This window comes from Aethalodelphis obliquidens, unplaced genomic scaffold (genome assembly GCF_003676395.1).
Source record: "Aethalodelphis obliquidens isolate GAN/ISIS:26980383/991018 unplaced genomic scaffold, ASM367639v1 scaffold18, whole genome shotgun sequence".
Lineage (NCBI taxonomy): Eukaryota > Metazoa > Chordata > Mammalia > Artiodactyla > Delphinidae > Aethalodelphis > Aethalodelphis obliquidens.
The window spans coordinates 7,199,982-7,224,695 of record NW_020837962.1 but is presented as its reverse complement, the minus strand read 5'-3'; the positions used below and the strand labels follow the sequence as shown (position 1 = coordinate 7,224,695).

At 42.2% G+C, this 24,714-nt stretch overlaps 1 protein-coding gene across 11 annotated transcripts in view; it reads left to right on the top strand.

The window, feature by feature from the left end:
* Positions 1–24,714, top strand: part of RBFOX1 (RNA binding fox-1 homolog 1) — a 2,175,109-nt gene that overhangs the window by 2,073,726 nt on the left and 76,669 nt on the right. For 8 of the 11 annotated variants that reach the window (XM_027117455.1, XM_027117451.1, XM_027117458.1 and 5 more), the window contains exon 14: positions 18,185–18,265. The exons of the other annotated variants lie outside the window; for them this stretch is intronic. In XM_027117455.1, the coding sequence (XP_026973256.1) occupies positions 18,185–18,265 (81 nt within the window). The remainder of the gene's footprint in view (positions 1–18,184; positions 18,266–24,714) is intronic. 11 annotated transcript variants of the gene reach the window in all.

The window sequence follows — 24,714 nt, the reverse complement described above, 5'->3', positions numbered from 1 at the left end:
CTCCTTGAGGCTTATTCTCATGACAAATGATTGATAAGTCAATACAAAAAAATGCCCAGGTGAGTTTCAAAGACTAGCCAGCATGTACGGGCATTCCATTTTAGAGTCAAAATAAAACTGAAGGCACTAAGTAGAAGTAAAACGTCTGCAAATATCTGTTCCCAGTAGCATTTCTCAGGTTATTTCGTGTAATTAAAAATAGGGTTTTTAGGAATCCCGCTGCGGAGGCCTCAACAGGGATTCTTAGAGTTTCCTGTCATTCTGAGAAGTCCCCTTTGCCATCTAATAAAAAGGTTTTTTTTAAAAAAAGTGATATTCTTAAGGGATAATCATGATAGCTAGCCAACAAAACTGCTGATTGAAAGCACCTTTAATCTTCATACATGAGTAAAACAAAATAAAAATAAATAACAGAAGGCTATACACAATTGTCGACATGGTCCTGACAAATGGCAAAGTCATCCGTTTCTCACTTGCTGTGGTAAGATGGCTGCAAAGCTCACGCACACTTTATATCATATCTGCCAACTCATTTCTGTGATTAAATATTCCATCAGTGGGGCTATAAGGCAGCAAAGCTTCACAAGATTCGTAAGATGCACCACTTGAACGCACATAACTCACTTCCGTGAATAGGGAGCTCCCCGCCTGCAAAGGAAAATTGGAATTGAGTTAAATTACTCCACGAGCTGTGATCAATAGGGAGAGGAAAAGATCTTCCAATGCAATGCAGATCTAAGATAGAGTAAGGTCCTGATGACTAGAAATACACAATTAAACTCAAAAGGAGAGAGATGCAGAGTCAATCGACTTGGAAACCTTGAAGATGACAGTGAACAATAGTCTTGGTGACACTATTATTATTAGTGGGCTTTTGCGGGGGAGGAAAGAAGAGGATCCTGAGTGGATCCTCCTTCTGAAAATAAACATTTCTGCTTTGTGGGGAGTGAAACAAAATGACGGGTGCTAAAAGAAGGGCATACCTATCTGCAAAGTCACACTTGAAAAGTGGCCAGGTCTTGAAACTAGGTTATCCTGGGGTTATAGGGAGGATCAGATAAAATAATGAGTGTAAAAGATCTTCACAGACTGTAAAGTAAGATAAAGATATAAGAGATTAGTGTGATCGCTGAAGTCACCTGGATTGATTGTGTCCACGTCGGCACAAGCCTGGCCACGGATCACATGACTTGATGCCAGGCTAGGGGATGAGAAAGTGGATTGGGATCTCAATATAAAGGTTAAAAATGAAGAGGATGGATGTAGTGCTCTGTGATTGCGTAGCTCGAAAGGGCAGGTGTATTTGACCTTGGATTACCGGGTATTGGTTTTCTATGGGCTCTTGGCCACTGTGAACCATGATTCATCTAAGAATTGGGTCAGAAGTAGGTAAATGTAGGTCTCCCTCCCCCCACTTCACTTGGTTGAGTCCATCACAGTTCAGAGAATGACCTTTAGCCACACTTTTGGATGGACTTCTTTCCATTTCCTTTCCTGCAATCTGGATACAAGAGCATCTGAAAAAATGTAAAATTTGTCCAGAACCTGGGATAACCTGACCTAAGTTGCTTTTCTTTTATTGGTCACAATCCTAGACTTTGGATTGGGCTTGGGGTGATCTGCCAAAAGACTGGGTACAAAGCACGCCCCGTTTTGGGTGACTGCCTTAGCATCCTGAAAGAGTATAAGGTGGGTTGGAAAGGCACCTGCCACCACCCAGAGCCCCCTCCAAGCAGCAGATATTCAGGTGTACCTCATGACTCTAAAGTTGCGCGTATCCACCCAGAGGACCAGCCTCGCCTGGACTCAGAGCCAGGGCAGTGAGGAGCTGCTTCTTGTGAACAAATGACCTTTGGCTTGGTGATGTTGTGTATAATTTACACATCTGCCAGATTCCAGTGCAGTGCACTTCAGTGAACTGGAACGGAAGAGTCCAGATTTAAGTCCCCGAGCAAAGGATTTTCAGCCTGGAAATGTTCCACTTCAAAGAGTTTATCTCGTACATCTGTTTACTTTTGCCTCCTCTTTTGGTGGCAATTCACTTTGCTTCTTCTCTCTCCTCCCTGCTTCTGTCTTAATGGATTTCACTCCATCCCTGGCCACATTTGGCCTTAATTTTTATCTGCGTCCTTCCCTGTCCTACAGAGGGAATGCAGCTCGGCTTTGATGGAGCCTGTGGGGATCTTCAAACAGTATCGGCACTCGCTTATGTGCTGAAAACTGCATTTCCTAAATAAATGGGTCCCCATTCTATTGCATGGAAAGGCTATAGCAAGGTGAGCTTGCCCCAAAGCAGGGAGTGACAGGATGGTCCTTGTAGGAGAAGCCCCACCACTAGGCTGTGGAGGAAGATGAGGTTCGGGTATCTGACTCTGGATAAATTTCATAGGGAAAGTTCTAGGTGGCCCTCATCAATATACTCGGCAACTCAAAACATCAGCAACATAAGCCAACTCTGGGCGCTTAATCTGTGCCAGGCGCTGTGCTAAACTCTGCGTCTCCTCCAATTCTAATAAAAATGTTACAGCATTATCTTCTTTGTAGAAATTATGAAACCAAGGTTTTTGTGGAGAGTTTATCTCATTTCCTAAATCACAGAACTAGTTTGTGAAGCATCTGTATATTATATAAAGGTCTTTTTTCTAACCACAAAGCCCATATTTTTCACCACCTTCCGATGCAGCTTCCTCAGTAGTAGATGAGGGCACCCCCTCTATGCCTTCCATTCATTAGGTCATAGAATATAATGGCAATTAGGAAGAGTATCTTTGCATTTAATATTACTGGCTGCATGCCCAACCCCCATGATGGGATGTTTACATATGTTTACAGAGATTGCAGCTTTGCAGGATGAGTGTCATTTTCTTCCTTTTGCAGATAAAGTAGAAATCCAGTGGAGTGGAGTTGCCCAAGGTTGCTTACTTCAAAGGTTAAAGAGCTGATTCAAACCCCTATCTTTGTATATCTTATTAGGAAGCCAATTCCTTTCCCTGCAAGTTACCTCCCATATGTTACTAAACGCAAGCTCCTGTGCCTGAGGCACAGGGAGGCCAAACAATACTGAAACGTCAGAGTTTGGAGCAGAGACAGGTTTATTATGTAAAGGTCTTTATTATATAAAGAACCATGCGAGGAGACAGGTGGCTCTTGCCCCCAAACCCGCAAACTCCTTGAAGGGTTTCTGCAAAGTATTTTTAAAGGCAAGGCGAAGGAGGGGCCAGGTTGGTTGTTGCCCACTTCTTGGTGTCGGAATCCTTTGTGCACATGGCTCAGGTCACGATGTTCCTATAAACCTCCAACAAAACAAATGTTATTCTCTGTTCTGCAACTTTATCTCTACAAGAATGGAAAAGTGTTGTACTCTTAAAGGTCAGAGCCTTGAGAATAGCTATCCTGTGTATTTCAGGCTATAGGCAACATTCTTAACTCTAAGCAAAAGCAAAAGAATACAAAGGTTAAAGTAAAAGAAACAGATCTAATGTGGAGTCAGATTTGTTCTTCCCTATTACACAGACATGCTTTAGTTAATCCAGTATTTTGGATTGATGGTTCTTAACTGGGAGTGATTTTGCCTCCCAAAGGAATCAGCGAATTTCTGGAGACAATTTTCACCGTTACATCTGGGGGGAGGGGTGTTCACTACTGGCCTCTAGAGGGTGGGGCTAAGGATGCTGCAAAATATCCTGCAGTGCCCCGGACGGGCCCCCACACGAAGAATGATCTGGCCTAAAATTCTGACAGTGCTGAGATTGAAAAACCCGGTCCTAATAGAAGCACATGAGTAAAGATGTGACCTATGCACCAGATATCTTAAAAATTCTCATGCCCTGCTGATGGCTCCTGTTAAAGATGTCCAAGCAGCTGTAGTTATTGATGGCAATCAAAGAATGAAAGAGAGACATTTGCCCAAATGTTTCCTCTTCTGGGCATTCCTTTATGATTTTTGACTCCAGAGGGAAAAGCATAGTTTGATTTATGCTGCAGAGCTGGCTGGCTTGGTTAGACATACTCACAGGATGCAGAAAGACTGATACACTCACAATTCCAATTTATTGCAACAAAAGGCTACAGATTGAAAATTGGCAAAGGGAAGGAGCACCTGGGGGGAAGCCCAGAGGAAACCAGGCGCAAGCTTCTGGGTGTGCTCTCCCTGTAGAGTCACAGGAAGTGCTTCGTTTTCCCAGCAAAGATGTGTGACACCACATGCAAAGTGTCGCCAGTCAGGGAAGCTCACCTGAGCCTTGGCGTCAAGTTTTTTGGGGGGAGTTGGTCACGTAGACCTGGAGCACCCATGACTGACCTCAACTACTCAAACCTTAGCCCAAAGAGCAAAAATAAGTACTCGCCATAAATCACATTGCTTCCATAAACAATCTTATCAAACTGGTACTGTGTAGCCCAAGGCCACAGGCATCCAAAAACAATCTCATCAGCTAGAATATTCCACGGGCTCAGAACTCATCTCCCAGGAGCTGACCAGTCCTAAAGACAAGGCTTTGGGGGGAGATGCACAAAGTTTGAGCGGGCCGGGCTTGCTGAGTTAACCCTTTCCTGCCCAACATCAAAAAAAAGAAAATGGAGTTGGCAAACTCAGAACATATCACAAAAGTGATCGTGATGGAAGTGGTGAGGATGAGGCTGGTGATATAAGACAAGACGTACTACTGTGTTTGCTGATTCTAGGAGAAAAGATGAAGCTGAATTTAGTTATGAAAGAGGAAGGAATGAGTGGCTTTTTCACTTAGAGCAGGGGTCTGCAAACTTTTTCAGTAAAGGGCCAGTTAGTCAATACTTTCAGCTTTATGAGCCATATAGTCTCTGCCACAGCTACTCAGCTCTGCCCTTCTAGTGCGAAAGTAACCATAGATAATACATAAAGGAATAGGCATAGCTGTGTTCCAATAAAACTTTATTTAAAAACACAGACATTTACATTTCATGTAATTTTCATGTGTCATGAAATAGTCATCTTCCTCTCCCCACCAACCAGCTATGTAAAACTGTGAAAGCCTTGGCCCCTACTTTGCTGACCCTGGCTGTAGATTCCAGATTTAATAAACACAAAGCTTATGCCCTGGGGAGGTGTTTTGGTTTTGGTTTGGGTTTTTTAGCATTGCATTTTGGTAGCAATTACACGATACTGCATGAACCCATGGTTAGCTGGCTGTCACTCAGTTATATGATGTCCATCAAGGAAGGACCAAAGAGAGAGGCTGTGTATGAATTCACACATACCACTGGCTTCCATTAATTCATCCTTTAGCTCAGGACCTGGGAAGTGCCAGGCACTGTGGTAGGCTCTGGGGTAGCAGCCCTTCCCTCCAGAATTTGGCAGGGCAGTAAAGGATGCACACAAATAAACTCAGGGTATAATAAATGATGATACCTCCTGGACCACTGGAAAATAACCACTCTCTCTGCATTGAAAGGGGTGCCATAAACTGGATCTGGAAGGATAAGTTAGAGTTTGCCAGCCAAGAAGGCAGAGAGAAGATCATTGTAGGGGTAAATAAGGAGAAGTTTGGTAGCGTCCAGAGGAGTTTCTCAACCTTATCTTCAGAATCCACTGAGAAAAATTAAAACAGAATTAAAAATAAATACAAGTACTTGATGTTCATCTGAGATGGGAATTTCTGAGGCAAAATCAGTTTTCTCCAAAGACTGAGAAATATTGACTGAGATCAGAAAGAACCTTCTAGAGAAAAGTTGCTAAAGACCTGATAATACCATAAAAAGGAATCTGGCTTCTGGAATTTATCCGTTGAGTGGTTGACAACCATTGAAAGCTCTGATTAAATAAATGAAATAATAAAAAAAAAATAAGAACACAGTGATGAATTAGGACCCAGACCTACATTTGCAACAAATCGGAGTCTTATCATGAACAATATATGTGGGTTAAGCCCTGAAAGATGTAAGACCACATCGGTGACTGGTCACCAATCCCAGAGACTGGGTTCTTGACAGACCCCAGGATTACCAAATGGTGCCCAACAACAAAAGCTATTATACAATGTGTCTCCTACTTTTGTCCAAAACTTTTCTGAGGAAAGCAGATTACCAGAGATTTTTAAAATGAGGTGGGTTCATTTTTCTCTTTACGTTTTAACTTGAGTTACCATTCTATCATAAACCATTTCGTTTTGAAGATTTTTTTGCTTTCCACTTTCAGCGTTCTTTTCAAAATTTATGGTTCACTGTTACTAGCCCAGCCAATTAAGTTGTTGTGTAAATAGAGACAAATTGGCTAAATAGTGTTTAATACACTTTATGTTAATAATACGTAGATACTCATTCTCCAAGTATAAAACGAAGCTGTCCCCTTTTCTTTTAAAAAATTTAGTGTTGAAGAACCAACACACAAATCTCAAAATCCTAGTTAGATTAACTACACTGATGACAGTTAACGCATTTCTAGAACTTCTATGGAACTGTTACAACCCATTACAGTCAAAATATTGTTTTATGAAAAATTAATAAAGCCAATGGAAAATGGAATCCAGCATTAGCTAATAACACCAAAAGAATCAACCAGAATTAATTATGCTGCATGCTACATTCTAATGAGTTTTTCATTAAACTGTATACCATTATGGAAACTAAACAAGGATTACTCAAAGAATAATGCCAACGGCTGTTATTTTTTTAGGGGATTAAATTAGTTACTGGGTTATACATTTAAAACTGACGCAGAGGTTAATCGCTGTACACTCATCATTGTGTTAAAGTCAGTATCATTTTAAAAACACGAACACCCCAATATCATTGATATTTCCTCTGGAAAAAATATAAATCCGTTTGTATGTTTCTAGTGTTTGTTTGATATACATGTGGTATTGTAAACACTGAAACCCTCTATATTAGTTCTCTGTCATTTTCGAAAACAATTTTCACCAGGTGAAATAGTCTATACTTGCTTTCAGCCCATTGCTCTGTGTGTGTGTGTGTGTGTGTGTGTGTGTGTGTGTGTGTGTGTGTGTGAAAGAGAGAGATTTAGGAGTATCTTTAAATAAATGTACCTGATTATTTTTTGAGAGATTCAGAATTGAAATATAGTATTTTCTACTCTCACCAAAAGAATAAGTTCAGGATTTTAAACCTAATCTAGGATAAGAAGGAAACTCAAGATGAATCTCTACAGCCATCCCACAAATATACCCAGATCCTCCTAAAATCCAGTTCTGTAATAGTAAGTGAAATATAAGAGGGGGCCACTAGGGAGGGCTTTCTGGAAGGCTTTTTGGACTCTTGTAGCATCATAGAAGCTCTCGCACCTGGAGGATGAGAGGCAGAGAGGGAGGAAGTCCATCTGGGTTCTTTGCAGAGACTTGTAAACTCCACTGTTTTCAGCCGAAGCACAATTTGTAATTTTTTTTTCTCCCGAGCAGAGATTGCACACTAAAATATCTTTAGGAGGAGGTTGTGAGACCAGTAAGTGAGATGTGCAAATTGGAAGGGACATATCTCAATTATAGCAGGAGTAGCTTCTCCCCATCACTTTGAGTGGCTCTGCCAGGCAGGAATACTAGCCCAAACCCATGTGGCCCCATCTCCTGATTCCTCAAGAGAAGCCAGACATATGTCTTGTAACATTAAAACTCCCAAATTTAAATGTTTGCAATTATTTCCCAATCTTAAAATGTTTTCCATTAATTCTATTATGTTTAGCATTATGTACAGTACATTAGTTAGCAATGGGCTACTCCTTTCTTAAAAGAAAAAGACAAAAACAAGAGAACAAAAAAAGTCCCCAACGGGCCATATTTTGAGATTTCAAATAATAATAATAATTACTATTTCCATTATTACAATTACTGAGATCACTTATTGATTAGCTACTATTTACCAGACGCTTTCATGTGATAGTTTTAATCCTTACAACAATACTTAATGAAACTGATAGTTTTGCCCCTATTTTACAGATGTGAAAACCGAGGCTCAAGGATATTAAATGATGAGGTCAAGAACACTTAGCGAGGCTAGCAAAAACTAAGTTTAAAAGTTTCCAAAGCCCATGCTTTTCCAACTACATTATCCGAGCTTAAGGGTTCACTATTTCTCCTCCATGTTTCCTTCTCCCACGTCTTATTTCTACCCTGCAAGTGGGATTTTTCTTATCTACAGAAGATACATCCTGCCCAGAGGCTTCCTTGGTTGGATTTAAAACCCTATTGCAGATTCTTAAAGGTGATCAGGAGGTTGTAGCTAACACCTTTAGCCTGACAGAGTCAGGTGTTTTCAGCCAGAAGATGACTGCAGAATCTTTAGACACGATTTTGTTGGAAAGGTGTTGGTGGATATTTATCATTCCAAGGTTGGAGGAGATGTTTCATCAACTCAGGACCAGGTATCACCATTGATAGGCTTCATGAGAGAGTCTGAGCTTTGGAGTCATGCGAAGCTGGCTCAGATTTCAGTTTTGTCTCATAGTTTTGTCTCTCTCAGCTTTAGTTTCCTTGTGGATTTAATAAGAAAAAAAGTCATAGTGCTTGTAGAACATACTCGGTCCAGAACCAGAAACTCAATGGCATCTTAATTGTCAGTCTTATTAATATCACCTGTACTGAAGATTGTTTATATAGTCCCTACATAGGTATTTTACTGTTGTTGGTGGCCCTGGAATCCCCTGGGAGCTTATTAGAAATGTAGACTTTCAGGCCCCACCCCAAACCTGCTAGATCATGATCTACATTTTAAAAGGGTCCCCACCCATTGATTCAGTTCATATTAGCATTTGAGAAGCAAAGCTCTAGGATGGCCTTTATCTATATATTGACACCCATGACCCAGAAGGCCAAATGCCTTAGGAAATAAAATTTATTTGCATTGTTTTTGTTGTAACTGAATTGCTATCCTTCCACAAATACCTTATGGGACCATATTTCTCCTTGTTCCATTGTCTTAAACCACAATGAATTAAAAAGAAATTTGGGACAAGTATTGAAAAAACATGTCTTCAAATTGTTTTTGGATGTTTGTTTTTTAAACAAAACTGAAATAAAATTAAAATTTTGACAAAGTATTGATAAAATGATACCCTCTGAAATTTTTAGTGACAGTTTCCTGGGGAGTGGCTAATGCTCTCCTGAGAGACAATTAGTAGTAGTATTGTTCCAAACAGAAAGTAGACGTTAGAACAAGGGTCCCCAAATGTATTCTGTAAGGTTCCAGGTAGCAAATATTTTAGTCTTTGAGGGCCATGCATTCTCCGTTGCAATTACTGAGCTCTGTTGTTGTAGCATAAAGCAGCCATAAATAATATGCAAGTGAATGAGTGTGGCTGTGTTCCAATAAAACTTTATTGATAGATACTGAAATTTGAATTTTATATAATTTTCACTTGTCACCAATATTATTCTGCTATTGATCTTTTTTTTCCTCAACCATATAAAAATGTAATCATTCTTAACTCATGGCCATACAAAAATGGTGGTAGGCCGGATTTCACCAGAAGACTGTAGTTTGCCTGCACCTGATTTAGAAGATTAGCCTTAAGTCCATGGGTCCAGGAATCTAGTTGGCTTATTTTGCATTCAGCACCACAATATTTCTGTCTGTGTGATCTTGGGCAAGATCCTTAAACTCTCTCTGTCTCAGTATCCCCATCCATTAAGTAGATATAATAGTAGTACCTCTCTTACAGGGTTAAGAGTAGGGGATGATCCAAATTAAACATTGAGAGGTTTGCGGGGCACTTAGCAGGTCTTCAGTAAGCAATTTTTGGAATTGTCGCTGTAACATTTGAGGATCCGATATATTTATTATCATATTGAGTCAATCAACTGCTTTCTTTAAAAGCCTCTATTAGCCTAAATTTGGAGGCAGGAGCTTAAGGTAACAGTCGAGTCATTACATTTTTCAAACAATAAAGAATCAAGGAGAAATTTCTACAGAGATCTGACATACTGTCCTTGCAACTTTTGTCTGCAATTACATCAAAATAAAACGTGGAAAGAAAAAAATGTGACGTGTTTCTTTCTAAATAGGAATGTCAAAACTCACCAAATAAACTGGAAAGAGGGATTATGAACACCATAGACAGATTCACTCCAGGGCTCCTTTAAATATGGAAATCCCCTGGCGCAATTAAAACATGATTTGATTTATAAGAATTAAATATACATGCAATATTTTTCTGCAGCCTCTGTGCCTAAATGGAAATACCTCTGTACTTAAAATGCTCCCATAACCCTTCAGAGAAGCTCATCTTTCAGGCATGTATAAAAGCTTTAGGTATTAGCTGTGAAAATATTCTTACGTGGATTAGCTCAATGCTAGTCTGTTAAAAAATGCGTAACTGTAAAAGCCAAAATCATCAGGCTTTGGATGAATTTGTCAACTGGAAGCAGTAGCTTCCATTGGCAGGGACCACATGGCAACCTCCCAGGTCTCTAAGTAGAACAGAAGTTTGATGCTTATATGATGCTGCATAGGGGACCCTCATGGTAGCTCCTCATTGATCCTCAAGGCAGAGTTCATGATAAGGTAGGACTACCACAACAAAGTACCATAGACTGTGTGCCTTCAACAACAGACATTTATTTTCTCACAGTTATGGAGGCTAGAAGTGTGAGATTAAGGAGTTGACAGGGTTGATTTCTTCTGAGACCTTTCTCCTTGACTTGTAGACCGCCATCTTCTCCTTTTGTCTTCACATGGTCCTCCCTCAGTGTCTGTGTCCTAATTTCCTTTTCTTATGAGGACATCAGTTATAGGAATTAGTTTCTACCCTAATTTTACCTTAATTACCTCTTTAAAGATGCTATCTCCAAACACAGTCACGTCCTAAGGTACTGGGTGTAGGACTTCAATGTATGAATTCTGAGGGAACACCACTCAGCCCATACAGTAGAGCAGGAGTGCCGTATGTCTTCTTCTGGATGGAAAACCAAGGGTGAGCTCTCTAGGATTATGTGATTAGTGTTTTGTGTGCCTTCTTCCCCAGCCTGCCTCCAGAGACTTTGACAGAATAGCTTGGACTAGAAGTGAGGTACGCTTTTTCGTTTGAAACGCTCCAAAGCAAAATTGGTCAAAGGACAAAAGGGGAAAGATCAAAAGTAAATAAATTTTACCTCTTTGCCTGCAGAAGTAAACAGACCAGATATATTTAGCCATTTTCATTTTTCTTCTAAATCTGTGATGACCTAAGGCCTGGTTTACTCTGAGTGCATCTGCGGAGCAGCAGAATCACCCTGGGTTGCTGATGAAATGCAGATTTCCCACCCGCTGAGTCACACTTTTCAGGGCTGGGGCCTGGGAGGGTACAGCACTTCAGATTCTCCCAGGTGGTTCTTAAACTCTGGAGGCTTTGAAAACCTCTGATTTAAGGGTGGAAAGAACTCAGGGCATTGAGGTTTGGGGGACTGGCTCTTCTCCAGCGTTTCGCAAAGTATGGTCCCCAGACAACATGAGGACTTGTGAAAGATACAAGTTCCCAGGCTCCAGCCCAGACCTATGGAATCAGAAACACTGGCAATGGGGCCCAGCGTTCCGTGTTTAACCAACCCTCCAGGGGATTCTGGGGATGCAAGTGGTTGTGAGAACCCTGGGTGATACCACCCCTTTTCTTAAAGTACTGCTCCCACAAGAAGGAAGTCAGCGGGTTTCTGTTTCAGTGAAGTCTCCTTTTCTCCCCAGCTCACAGTTTGTTTTTTCAACCATAACCAGTATTTTCCTACTTTTATTCTAATCAAAAATAAAAAGCTTTAAAAATCATTCAGCAACCATAGAAGCAGGAAGGAGTCACTGAGAAAGTGAGCAAAGGTCGAGGAACACAGATAGCTGGTTTCTCACCTGGAATTTGCCTCTGATTGATGATAAGCCTTTTCGTAAATGACATCGTTGTTCTGTGCCTCCTTTTTTTCCATCTATAAAAAAGGCCTAGGGCTTCCCTGGTGGTGCAGCGGTTGAGAGTCCGCCTGCCGATGCAGGGGACGCGGGTTCGTGCCCCGGTCCGGGAAGATCCCACATGCCGCGGAGCGGCTGGGCCCGTGAGCCATGGCCGCTGGGCCTGCATGTCCGGAGGCTGTGCTCCGCAATGGGAGAGGCCACAGCGGGGAGAGGCCCGCGTACCGCAAAAAAAAAGCATATGGGGTTCAGCAGGTGTACCCCAGATCCACACAGTGGGCACACAGTAGGTCCCAATAGACGGCTGCTGAATGAATGAACTCATAGCCTCATCTTTCCCGAGCCGAGCACTGGAGACAGGAAGGCAGCCCTGTAATGGTCCCCTCTGGGACTTTTTCCCCTCAGCCCTCTTTCTAGAGTTACTAGGTATCGGGGGTGGGGGGTGGGAAATCTCCCCCTTCAACCCTCTTGAGTTCTTGTGGTTGGTCTAATAATAAAATTGTCACAAGACAGATGAACAGGAGAAAAAAAGAAACAGATTTTAATACGTGTGCACAGAGGTCTCATAGAAATGGGACCTAAGAAGTGGCCAAAGCAGGCAGCTTTTATACTTTTTAGACAAAGAGACAATAAATGTGTGAGGAATTGACAGCACGAAGAAGCTTAGGCTTTGGAAAATGAATTAGTAAAGAGTCTAAACAGAGTTTGGTTTGAGCTTGGGGTAGTAAATTAAAGGAGTCACAGGATTTGTTGGTGCAGCTTCTCGGCCCAGAATTCCCCATCTCTGATGATAAGGGTGTCTTTCTACTTCCAGATGCTGGGAGGGCACCTTTCACCTGAGGGATTTATTTCCTGCTTTCAGGGAGGCAGAGAGAAGTTTCAGTATTCTTAAGTTACTTTAATTCAAACTAACCAATATGCCATTGAGGCACATTTTGGGGCAGCACGCCCTGGATCCCATCGTAGGACAAGTGACATCCGGAAAGCGGGACTCCAGCAATGATCTCTGTTTTCAAGTGACCCTGGACTAGCACATCTTAGATGTCTGTGGAGACACAGGGACCACGGGACACACACAGACCTCACAGGGCAGGTGCTCCTGAATTCCCATTGGCTCTTAGATGTTTTACAAAGTCTTGTTGTTGTTGTTATGTTTTGGGTCTTTGTGTTTTGCCTTTCAACAGAGATAAGAGCATCCTTCTCTAAATCTCCCAGCCCATCTTCATCTTGGAGCTAATGAAGCGAATCAGTCATTCCCAGTTGCTAGGCAATTGGAATATTTCTTTGACTTTTTTTTTTTAATTCAGAAATTATAGGGAGGGCCTAGGCATTTCACTGGACTAGCTTGTAGCTCTGCCTATTTGGTATTAAAATGGAAGGGCAACCGTTGCAAAACAGCTTTTCTTTTCTTCCTTTAACGTTCTAATTTTGTTTCTTGAAAGTGTGACAGGGCTGCCTACCAGAATCCCTTCCCGTAGTTTCTCTCCTCAGTTGCTTCCTGACTCTGAGCCTAGGTCCCTGGACCCATGGGGACAGGACGATGAGTAAGACGTGATTCTTTTTTTTTTTTTGCGGTACGCGGGCCTCTCACTGTTGTGGCCTCTCCCGTTGCGGAGCACAGGCTCCGGACGCGCAGGCTCAGCGGCCATGGCTCACGGGCCCAGCCGCTCCGTGGCATGTGGGATCCTTCCGGACCGGCGCACGAACCCGTTTCCCCTGCATCGGCAGGCGGACTCTCAACCACTGCGCCACCAGGGAAGCCCAAGACATGATTCTTGACCTCTTGGAGTTCAGTGCATCCATGGGGAAGATACTCGTTAAATAGACCATTGCAACACAATCTAGAAAAGCAGAGGAGGGAAGATGAACCTGGCCAGGTAGAGGCAAATAGACCCGGTCTCTAGGAAGAGGAGAAGCCAGAGCCCAGTGGAAAGGGAGGGGAATTATCTCAGGGGGAGAGGAAGGGATTCCTGGGAGAAGAACCACCCTGTGCAAAGGCCTGGAGGGGTGAAACTGCACCCTTGTTCCAGTTGGTTTGAGTCCAAGTTCTTCACGGAAGGGTTGGCAGCACAGTAAAATGTAGTTAGTTTCCCCTTCCTGTCCGTGGTAGGAAACACCCCTGCTGGGCTTCTCCTTGCCCCTCCACGGGCCAGGAATGGCCCTCTACACAGTGGGGAGTCTCCAGGTGAGAAGGAAGAGTTGGGTTGCCCCATCTGAGGTATGGATCCTGGCTCACCCTCCCCCCGCTGGAGATGCCAAATCCAGCCCGAGGGCGGCCACGGGGACCCACATCTTGCCAGAATTTAGGGTGCTGACAGTCGTGGCACTCTGATTCGCAAGCGAGCGTGACACGCTTTGGGAAAGGCTCTGATGATCCCAAGATCGTGGTCTGTCACGTGGATCCCAGTGCCTGCAGCTGCAGATAGAGTCCTCAACCTTCCAGGAAATGGACGACCAGGCTACTCAGGTTTCACTTAAACTGGATGAGTCAACCTTCAAAGAACCAGGAAAGAGGAGGAAACAAGTGTGAACTATAGGCATGCAAATTCCCAGCTATAAACAAGGGACAGAAAGGTTGGTTGGGAAGAGCACTGTTTTTAGCAAAGAAGATAGAAATGAAGAGGTCTTTAAAAACATAATAATTCAATCATCTTCATTAATCCCTCTGAGGGCCAGGTATTTTGCTAGGAGCTGGGGATAAAAGGATGAGTATGATTTGGCTGTGATCCAGGGGGATTCTCAGTAGCTAAGACTCATATGTAAATAAAAAGTTGTAATACTGCGTATCAAAGGATCTACTAGGGAGATTTTTTTTTTTTTTAAGTGTGATAGGAGCATAGAAGATGGAGTAATTAACTCCTGCGGACTGGGAAGAGAGGAGGTGACACTTAATGCAGAGGGGTTGGGGGTAGGGGAGAACCACTTCTTTTTTTTTCAATTGAACCGCATATAATTGCCAATGTCAACCCTATTTGACATAAGAAAGGTCAATTTCATATGGTTTAACCTAACAGTAAGAGCAGGAATAGGATAGAGGTTTCATCCCGTCCACCGACAATGATCTAATGATAGTAACTGCCTAGAAACTGTGTTAAGAATGATCCTGAGGGTTCCAGGCTAATGGGAAAGGACACTATTGAAATCGATGAATGGTTTCTCCTGGTTAAGGAATGGATGGATAGTGGTATAATTTGAACATAGTTGCCATCCTTAAATTCTAAGGAGGTTTATAAAGCAAAGGCACGGAAGTCTGAGAAATACAGGACGTCGCGATGGTTATAGACAGTTCATGGTTGTTGGAGTGTCTATGTTGGGGGGCAGATCAAAGACTCAGTTTGGGAGACTCATTAGAAAGCTCAGTCCATGCTATATCACAAAGTGCCTCTTTAAAAAAATATATTGGAGTACAGTTGATTTACAATGTTGTATTACTTTCTGCTGTATAGCAAAGTGTTTCAGTTGTACATATACATATATCCACTCTTTTTTAGATTCTTTTCCCATATAGGTTATCACAAAGTGCCTTGAATGACCTTGTAAACACTCCTCATACTGCTGCTTGTACCCTATTATCTAATTGACTGACTTTTTTAAACAAACACACATTACTGACCCCCACCCAAAAAACACAGGGAGGTTACAGTGTTCTTCTCTGCCGCTTTGGTTTTGTTTAATTCAAAGCTTTCTTGTAAGAAAAGGTCACAAAGTACTAACAGAACATACAATAAGTACTTTGCAAATTAAATTGGAGGATGTTTTCAGGTAAAATAAAAACCAAGTCCTGTGACAGTATGGATTTTATTTTACAAAGGTCAAAATCATTGCATAAAGACTTTTTTTTGGTACAAAGAGGACATCCAAAGTTATTTCAGTCTATTTTCTCAGAATCCACAGCATAAGAAAATTAGGAAAGCATCATTATGCACTTCCAGGATTTAGTTTTCTAGAGAGAATCTGTGTTGTGTCCCAGTGGGATTCACTAAATTACAGAGCATAGCATTGAACATTGACCCTAAGGTTTTTAACTGCACAATACTGAAATGCCTTTCTGGATATGTTTTTGCTACAATTATATTTTTCTTTGGAAACCTAGGCACCGCAAGAAACTTCAGATCTCGTTTTTCAAGTGGTTTTTAACCAGGGAGCTTTCTCACGATCGCCTGCCTGGGTCCCCTTCTCCCTAGAAGATTCTGATCTGGTAGCTTCCTGTATATCCTATAGAAATATTAGTTTCTTCTAAGATTTCTAGCACTGAGCACAAGCTTACAGGCAGCCCCTGCAAAATCAGGAGCTTCCCTGATAAAGCAGAATAGAGGCTAGGACAAGTCTTTTCTCGGAGGTATCCTGCCTCCTGTGGGTTGATTTTGGACCCTGTGCCCCACGATCTGGGTGTGTTTAGTTTGTTCTTAATCCCTATACTATGCCAGTTTCCTGCCAGAACTGGAAAAACCTACTGAATAGAAATTAGAACATGTGAAGTCTCATCTTACATGTTGCAATAAATTATATTTAAATCAAGTAGAAAGAAGAAAGAGCTCAGTTTAGCAAAGGTTGATCGTGACTCAAGCCCATCCAGACTCTCAATATATTGACTATCAGAGAGGGTTAGTTAATTTCTCTCTTTTATCGAGGCTTTTGTGGGAGGAGGAGAAAGAGGGGGGCTCTTCTCCAGCTATAAGCATGGCATAGCAGGTTAAATGTGAGAACGATTGGGGGGGGATCCCTTCAGATAGAACTTCTGTCCATGGGCTACTTCTCCTTGTCAAAGATGGGAGGGAATTGGCCAGCTTCGTGTTGTGGGAAGGGTGAGGTGCCTTAGGGATTTTAACAGTCTTTGTTTTGCCTGGACGTAATGTACAGAATCTAGAGAAACACAGGGAACGCAGGGTGGAATTTGAGGAAACCTTTTTAGTCCTCCTCATGTGACTCCTCTATTTTGGCTCAATACCTGAAGGATGATAGTCCTGGAGGACCCCCTTTGGAACTGCATCTGGTTTTGAAGTTCAGAAAAGATTCCTGTCTCTTAATGCTATTGTATGGCAGCCCCTCTCTATTTGGCAAACCTCCCTCTCACTCTAGAGGTTCTAACTCCCTTTTGTTGACATTGGGAAAGATACCAAAGGATTGCAGAACCCCTCCCAAGGGCAGGTCTCCAAGGATATAGGTGAGTTGACTGGAAGTCAGGGCTATTTCTCCCAGGAGATTGCTTCACAGCGGCTGTGATGACAGGAGAAAGCAGAAACAAATGGAGGTGGCTGACCTTGCCCAGCCAGGGAAGGGAACAGAAACCACAGGAGCCCATTTCCATCATCAGTAACACGCTTACAAGTCCTCAAAGGTCTCTCTCATTCTTCTCAAACTCTTTGAGTTTGAGCTTCGCGGAAGCAGGAGAACAGAACTGATACCCTGAAGATTCCCTAACCTGGTCATCTTTGGAGTGGGTATTATTCACAAGATGTCATAGATTGAGGAGCTATCTCAGGATTCCACCACTCTTCCCTGCTATAAAACTCCGTTTTGCAAGGATAAGCCCGAGACCCTTTGCTTTAAATCAGGGAGAGGAGTGTCATCACTACAGTGCAGCCATGGTCCGCAGGCTTAGGAAGCAGCCTCTCCTGCTGGAAGGCAGAGAGCTTTAGGGAAGAAACTGGAAACGCAGAAGCCAAAAGTGGTCTCACCCGAGTCCAGTATGGGTCCAGGGTGGGTCCCAGGGATGGCCAAGTTGCTTTTATTTTTTCCCTGCCTTACTTCTGTTCTTCCTCTGAAGAACTGATTCAGAAAAACTAAAATGGGGGAGAGGAAAAGTTTTCTTTAAACATATCGATGCATGCGCTTACCATTTATTCAGTGATTATTACATGCCAGCCCCTGTGTTGGGCACCTCTCCAGTAATATGATTCATAACCCTTCCTGGTGATAGGTATATTCACCCCCATTTTCCAGATGGGAATCCCGAGGCACAGAGAGGTTCAGTGACTTATCAAGATCACACAGCTAAGTAATATCTGAGTCAAGCTTGTTGTCCAGTTCTCTGTGATATTTCTAAAGCTCCCTTTTGATTATGCCATGCTGCCTGCATTCCTGATCTGAAATCAGACCCCACCACCCAAACCCCATGTGAAAAAGAATGACATGTGCGTGGTGGGCTGGGCGGGTGGGCTCCTACCAATCCCCTTTGGCCAAGGCAGGGGGCTTCCCTGGGTGTCCCCATCCTGCGCTCGGGCGTGTGGCTGTGTTTTCATTTCTCTGCCTTTCTCGTTTGCATTGCCATATGATCTCCCAGGTGTAGTGTGCCTGTCCCCCAACCAGATACCATCTCTCTCTCTCTCTTCCGTAGGCACCGTGCTGTTGTGCCAGGCAAACCAGGAGGGATCTTCCATGTACAGTGCCCCCAGTTCACTTGTATATACCTCCGCAAGTAAGCCCGCTCTCGTGGCTCTTTTTGTTTTGTGACATAAGTCTGAGTCCAATCACCTTCCCTGCCATGTAAGTTCTCTCCCACTCCCTCTGCACCACCCTCCCTTGTTGCTCTCTGTGAGGTGAAGCTGACTCTCATAAGCATGTCTCTGGTTTTCCCTGTTGCCTTAGCATCTAACCCCTCTGCTCATGTCTGAATCCTCACTTCCCAGCTGTCCCAGCCATTCGTCGCTAGACCTTTGTCAGGATTGGGGCCAAAGGATGGGACATGGGGCTTTGGGTTGGGGGCAGGGGGATGGGAGGGGAGGGATATAGTTCATTGCCTTCCTTCTATCACAGCTTTGCAAATCAATACGAAAATAATTGAAGTAAAATATGCAGGCCATCCAAGTGACACCCTACCCTAGCAAAAGGTGCTTGGTAGGTGATCTCGGGCACAGTTTCCTCATTGTGGGAAATATTACTAGCCCGTGGCCAGTGACTTGTTTGCAAGGCTGTATTATCCTTTGCGATTCATCTAAGGAGGAAGAAATAAAAGAAAAATGTGGTTCTCCCCCATTTAACTGGGGGGGGGGATAATATTAAAAAAAAGCACTTTAATAGATATAGCCATGAATTGCTAGGGGGAGGAGACCAGAAATAAATATGGAACAGAGATCACAGTGTTGGCACGGAAAAAAATCAAGGATTTCTCTGCCTGGGATGGATCCTCTGGAGTGGAGAATGCCCCACCCCCACCCCAGTTCCCAGAGCAGGTTGCAGAATTACAAGTTCTAGCTGAGTCCACCGTGGTTCTCCAGCTGGTTTGCCCCGCCTCAAAGTCCCCTGGCACAGCCGAGACCTTACCCTCTATTTCATACAGTGCGTCTACACCCTGGAGAACCCCCATAACTGCCAAATGGGTCCTCATTGGGATTGGTGATCAAAAGTGAGCCCGGGGGCCAGAGGGAAGGTGGGCTGCTTCTGAGATCAGCTAGAGGAGCGGGCAGGTGGAGAGCAGAGGCAACAGCCTCAGGGCAATTAAGAGGATGAGAGACAAGAGGGGACTCTTCACCACGTACCAAGATCTAGCATCTCAATTCCCAAGACTGAGACAAATCAGACTCTTCGCTGCGGGGGCAAAGGTTAGAAGCAGTCACAGGGAAGCCAAAAACATCATGGTTATGAGAAACCCGAGGGTCTCTGAAGTCATCAGGTCATGGGCGTAGCCAGTTGTTTCTCCCAAGCAAAGTATAATCTTCAGCAGAAGCTTTGACATTCCTTAAATGCAAGGTATTTTTCCGTGTCCCCAAGACGCCAAAATCTAACCATACTGGCGAGAAATGGTTCTTTCTGAATTTATGAATGTTGTCCCATTTGGGCCAGTGTAAATGATTTGCATGTGTCTCCTAGAACTAGAAAGCTACCGCACATTTTCACAGGCTTAACCTTGTTTAATCCTCAAAATCTGCACCAGGTAGGTATTATAATGTTTGCTTTACAGCTGAGGAAATGGAGGGCAATGAGAAGTGGACTGATTCACCCAGGATCACACAGCCAGGATATGGTAGATTTGTTTTTTGAACTTGGTGAGATTAATCAACTTTTGTCTGCTTTTCTGGCTCTATTTGACTCTAAATCTCATCATCTTTCCATTGTAAATACCTGTCCCTCCTTCTCCATAAATGTTATTTTCCGTAGGAGAGAGGGTGACCCAAGCTCACCATAGTCCCAGAGTATTATTTGGGGTTTTCTCTGACATTGTTGTCCTACAGAACTGTATAGAATGAAATGTTTTATATCTGCACAGTTCAGTACACATGCTCATGGGACCGAGGCACAGAATTTTTAATTTAATTTTACTTAATGTTACTCTAATTAGCCACCTGGGGCTGGTGGCTACCATCTTGGACAGAGTGGCTCTCTATGATTATATGCTGTATGTATATTTCACTTTTCTTTATAGAAGTGAACAAAACAAATTAACTCCAAGAAAGGGCTAGTTTGGATTGGTATAGCTATTGTAAAGTGACTTGGGGAAAATGTGTCATAAATGTCAAGCATGGAAATATGTCACAAATTCTCCAAGTTAAAATAGGTAGAACATACAGAGAAAATAAAATCACCTAAAGCAGGGATCAGCAACCCACAGCCCAAAGGCCAAATCCAGCCCCCAGCCTGCTTTTGTAACACTGGTGAGCTAAGAATGGCTTCTCAGATTTTTGAAAGGATTAAAAAACAAAACAAAGACAAAAAATAATATGTGACAGACGTAGATGGCCCATAAGAGCCTAAAATACTGACATTCTGGCTCTTTACAGAAAAAGTGTGCTGATCTCTGATTTAAAAGGTCCATTTTATTATTACAAACCCAAAAGGGCAATATCATATCACTCTTTATAATTAGACTTCTCTTCTTGAGTTTCAAAGTTAAAATTTATAATAATTATAGAAACTGTGTCGTGTGCCCAACACCCTTCATTTTGAGATTGCACAATCCATCATATTACCTATACAGTTTCCATCCTGTTATTTTCACTTATTATCATGTCATATGTACTTTATGAAAATATGTTAATGGCCTCATAATAACCTATTGTTTAATGATATTATATTTTAATCTATCCACCCACTGCGTTGTTGGGTACTTAGGTTGATAGCAATTTTTCAAAAATATTCAGGAAAATAGATGTCCTTGTATACACTTTGTATATAATAGTTTTAAGGAAAACGAGTAAATAGCTAATCGTACTACCCCATACCAAAGCAAAACAAAAGCTAGTTTCTTGCAATGAGGATCTTCGCTTGTCAATTCCTGTTGTCAATTCAGATTGACAAGCTCAATTGGTATTTTGCACTGACAGCCGACCCTGAGACCCCTCCGGCTCCACTTGGGTTCCCAGGGGTGTGAGATCGGTTCCATCTTGAGGCAATGGTGCTGAGTGTAAAGATGATCCATCCCTACCTAAGACACATCGCTAAGGTTTCCTTTCTGCTCTAGTTCTCAGGGTCAGCAACGCCTTTTGGAACTAGACCCTGTCTGCAGTTAGCTGGCTTCTTTGGAACACTCATATTTTCTCTTCCAGATTAAGGTGTATATCTTAGTACACAGTCACACCGTACTGTCTATAAATAATTCAGCCAGAAAGTAAAGGTTCATTTTTACACGCACACACACACACACACAATCTGGGGACCAACATACGGTCACCTAAGATTCTTTTCCTTTCTCCAGGTCTGATATACACAGGGCTGAGAGCCACGTGCCTTGTCTTGGAAGTCTGAATGGCATGGCCTCTTTTTCTCTAAGAATCCAGCCTTCTTCCTCAAAGCTGAGGCTCCCTTACGTCTCAGCAATTTTTTTAGGCTACCCCAGTGTTTCAGGTTGAAAATGCATGTGTTTCTCATTTTTTTCTAACAGTCGCGCTCCAGAAGCCAGGTGTGTGTAAATTACACATTTGTCAATGGGATACTATGTGTTTACGGACTTTCAGGATTAATCCTGAGTTTGTGCTTTTTTCCATGGATCTTTAACTGGCCTTGGATGTTTTTGACTTAAATTGCCCCTCTGCCCAGCAGAATAGCTAATCATCTGTAAATAACACCCTTAAGTGCAGTAGGAGAGATGGTTTTTAAAGGAACCCTGCTGAATTAGTCTGTAATGAAAATAATTCCTACTGAAGTTAACTGTTTTTTAAGATGCATTTTTGCATAATGGGTTTTTCCCCCTTTAAGTGAATCATCCTCATAACATGATCCAGAACATGAAAGTATTAAGAGAAAGATTTTCACTCAGAGCTCAATAGCAATACAACCGAATCCCATAGATTTTTCCCATCACATTCCCACTGAGTCCAGTATTTCCTCCTTTTCCCCAAACTTTACCCTCATGTGAAACCCCAGTTCAAGTTGTATCCCAGAATATCCTCTTACATGTCCTAATAAACCACTTCCATCCATAGTGTATCAGATTTAAATGAAGTCTGATCAAAACTCTGGAGAATTAGGCAAGATCACCTTGGACCAAAAAATTTAATATTAATATTTTGTCTAAAAAATATTAACCTTTAATCAACTAAGTTAAACTAATTAAATTATTTTATCAATTTTCAAATAACTGTAATTAATTAATTAACATTGTGCTTTGCTTTGAGTAGCAAACAATGTAGCCCCTCAACAGAGATGTTTGGTGAAAGTGGGGTCAGGGCTGGAGACCTGCTCAGTGCCCACTCCTTCCTAGGGCCAGGGGTCTGGAGGCTCCTTCTGTCAGGGGAAGGGCACCAGCTATATCATTGTCTGCACTGTTTGCATATATCAAGTGGTTGCTTATATCAAAAAGGCTTCAGGCTGAGAGTTCATTAGTCTTTTCCAGATAATCCAAAGTAATGGCAAATTTAGATAAATGTAAATTTGAGTAGATGTATTAAATATTAACAAAATCAAATATACTGACAGCAGATTACTTCTCTGTTAAACAATTATACACTTGAGAAAAATTTGAGATAGTTCATATATAACAAATCTGATCCAAGAAAATGCCTGAATCTGAAATCGTGGTAGTGTTCAACTAACTGAAAACCCTCCCTGCAAATCAAGCACTAACGTTTGTGAGTAGGGAATTCCTCCCTCTTCTAAAGTTCCTCAGGTTATTATTCGACAGATCTTGGGAGCTCTTAAATTTATTTTCTTTTGGTTTAGTGCATCTTCAGGCATCCTTAAACCTGACCTTAAAAAAAAAAAACAGCTTAAGGCAGAAATAGGAAGGTAAAGAGCATATCACCTTTCTTCACCTTTCTTCCAAACTAAGAGATTACCTCCATTTTACTTAGTTAAAATATCAAGAGGTAAATCATTGGTTCCATGAATGGGAACACCCACTTCCAATTTGGATTAGCAAAGCCAGCTCTCACCGACACTTATTTCCATATGGAGTAGTGTCCAGAAATAGGTAAATGCTACCAGCTTTATTTTGTTGTCTTTACAGTTTAATGAATAGATTTTAAATTACAAAAATAGCACGTACTCACTGTAATGAGGGAAGCAGACAAATACACACACATACACACACACACATCTGTATGGAATAATGTAGTAATATCCCCCAACTTATCCGCAGACACACGCCTTTCAAGTAATCCATATTGACTCCCTGGTAAGTATCTTTTCACATTTTGTCCATAACAATGCAGGGAAGGACATACACACATGAAATGCGGGGTGTGAGCAGTTTGTTTTTATACAGAGGGGAGCAGTAGCTTCCATGTTATATGCACGTTACACATGTTGATCACATTTTGTTTCACTTAATAACACATTTTCACTATCTCCTATTAAGCCTTTTTGATAATTTCATGCTCTTCCATGGTGTGGATGGTCCAGAGTTCATGCAACCATCTCTGTCCACAGACATTCAAACTCCTTCTTTTTCAGCCTCTCCCTAAAGGCTGCAACAAACATCGTTACATACACTCTGACATACCCGTGTTCCAAATGCCACATCGAGGTTCCCAAACACAGGATTGTCAGCCCCTCCCACATTCCTGCCAGCACCTGCATAGTTTGCTCTTTTTTAATTTTGCAAACCAGGTGGGTGAAAAATAGCATCTCTAGTTGCCTTTGCCTTTCATTTAGTGAGGAATATCATCTTTCACATAGTTAATTGTCATTTGGATGTTACCTCTTGTGGATTTCCAATACACATCTGCCTGTTTCTCTTCCAAGTTTTTCTCATTTTATTTTTTAATTCACATCGGGAGGAAATTATTCATGAGGGACATTATCTATGAATACCATAGATGTTACAAACGTAATTCCTGTGTTGGCCATTTAATTCTGCTTCCATTCCACTCCACATTTTTAATAGTATAGGTAAATGTATCTGTCCTTCCTTTTGTTACCAGCTTTAGACATAATTTTAAATGACAGAATCCCTGCCAGGAGAAGTTTTATTTAGCACCATATAGTTTTCTCGGCCGCCGTAACAAAATACCATAGGTTGGGCAGCTGAAACAACAGAAATTTATTTCTCGTGGTTCTGGAGACTGGAAGTCTGAGATCAGCGTGCCAGCATGGTCAGTTCTGATGAGAACTTTCTTCCTGGCTCATAGATGGTTGCCTCACATGGCAGAGACAGCAAGCTTTCAGGTATCTCTTCTTATAAGAACACTAATCCCTTCATGAGGGCCCCACCCTCAAGACCTCATCTAAACTTAATCACTTCCCAAAGGCCCCCATCTTCAAATACCATCACAATGGGAGTTAGGGCATCATCTTGTGAATTTGGGGGAGACACAATCCAGTCCATAGCAAGTCCCTTGACACACAGGTGCCACTTTTATTTGTCAAGGGCCAGAAAAACATTTTCCAACAGAAATTTCTATATGGTCCCATATGCTTATCCATGCAAACAGGTGTATTTTCACACACTTCCATGGAAGCCGTGGCTGAATTTTTAGATCCATGTAAGGACAA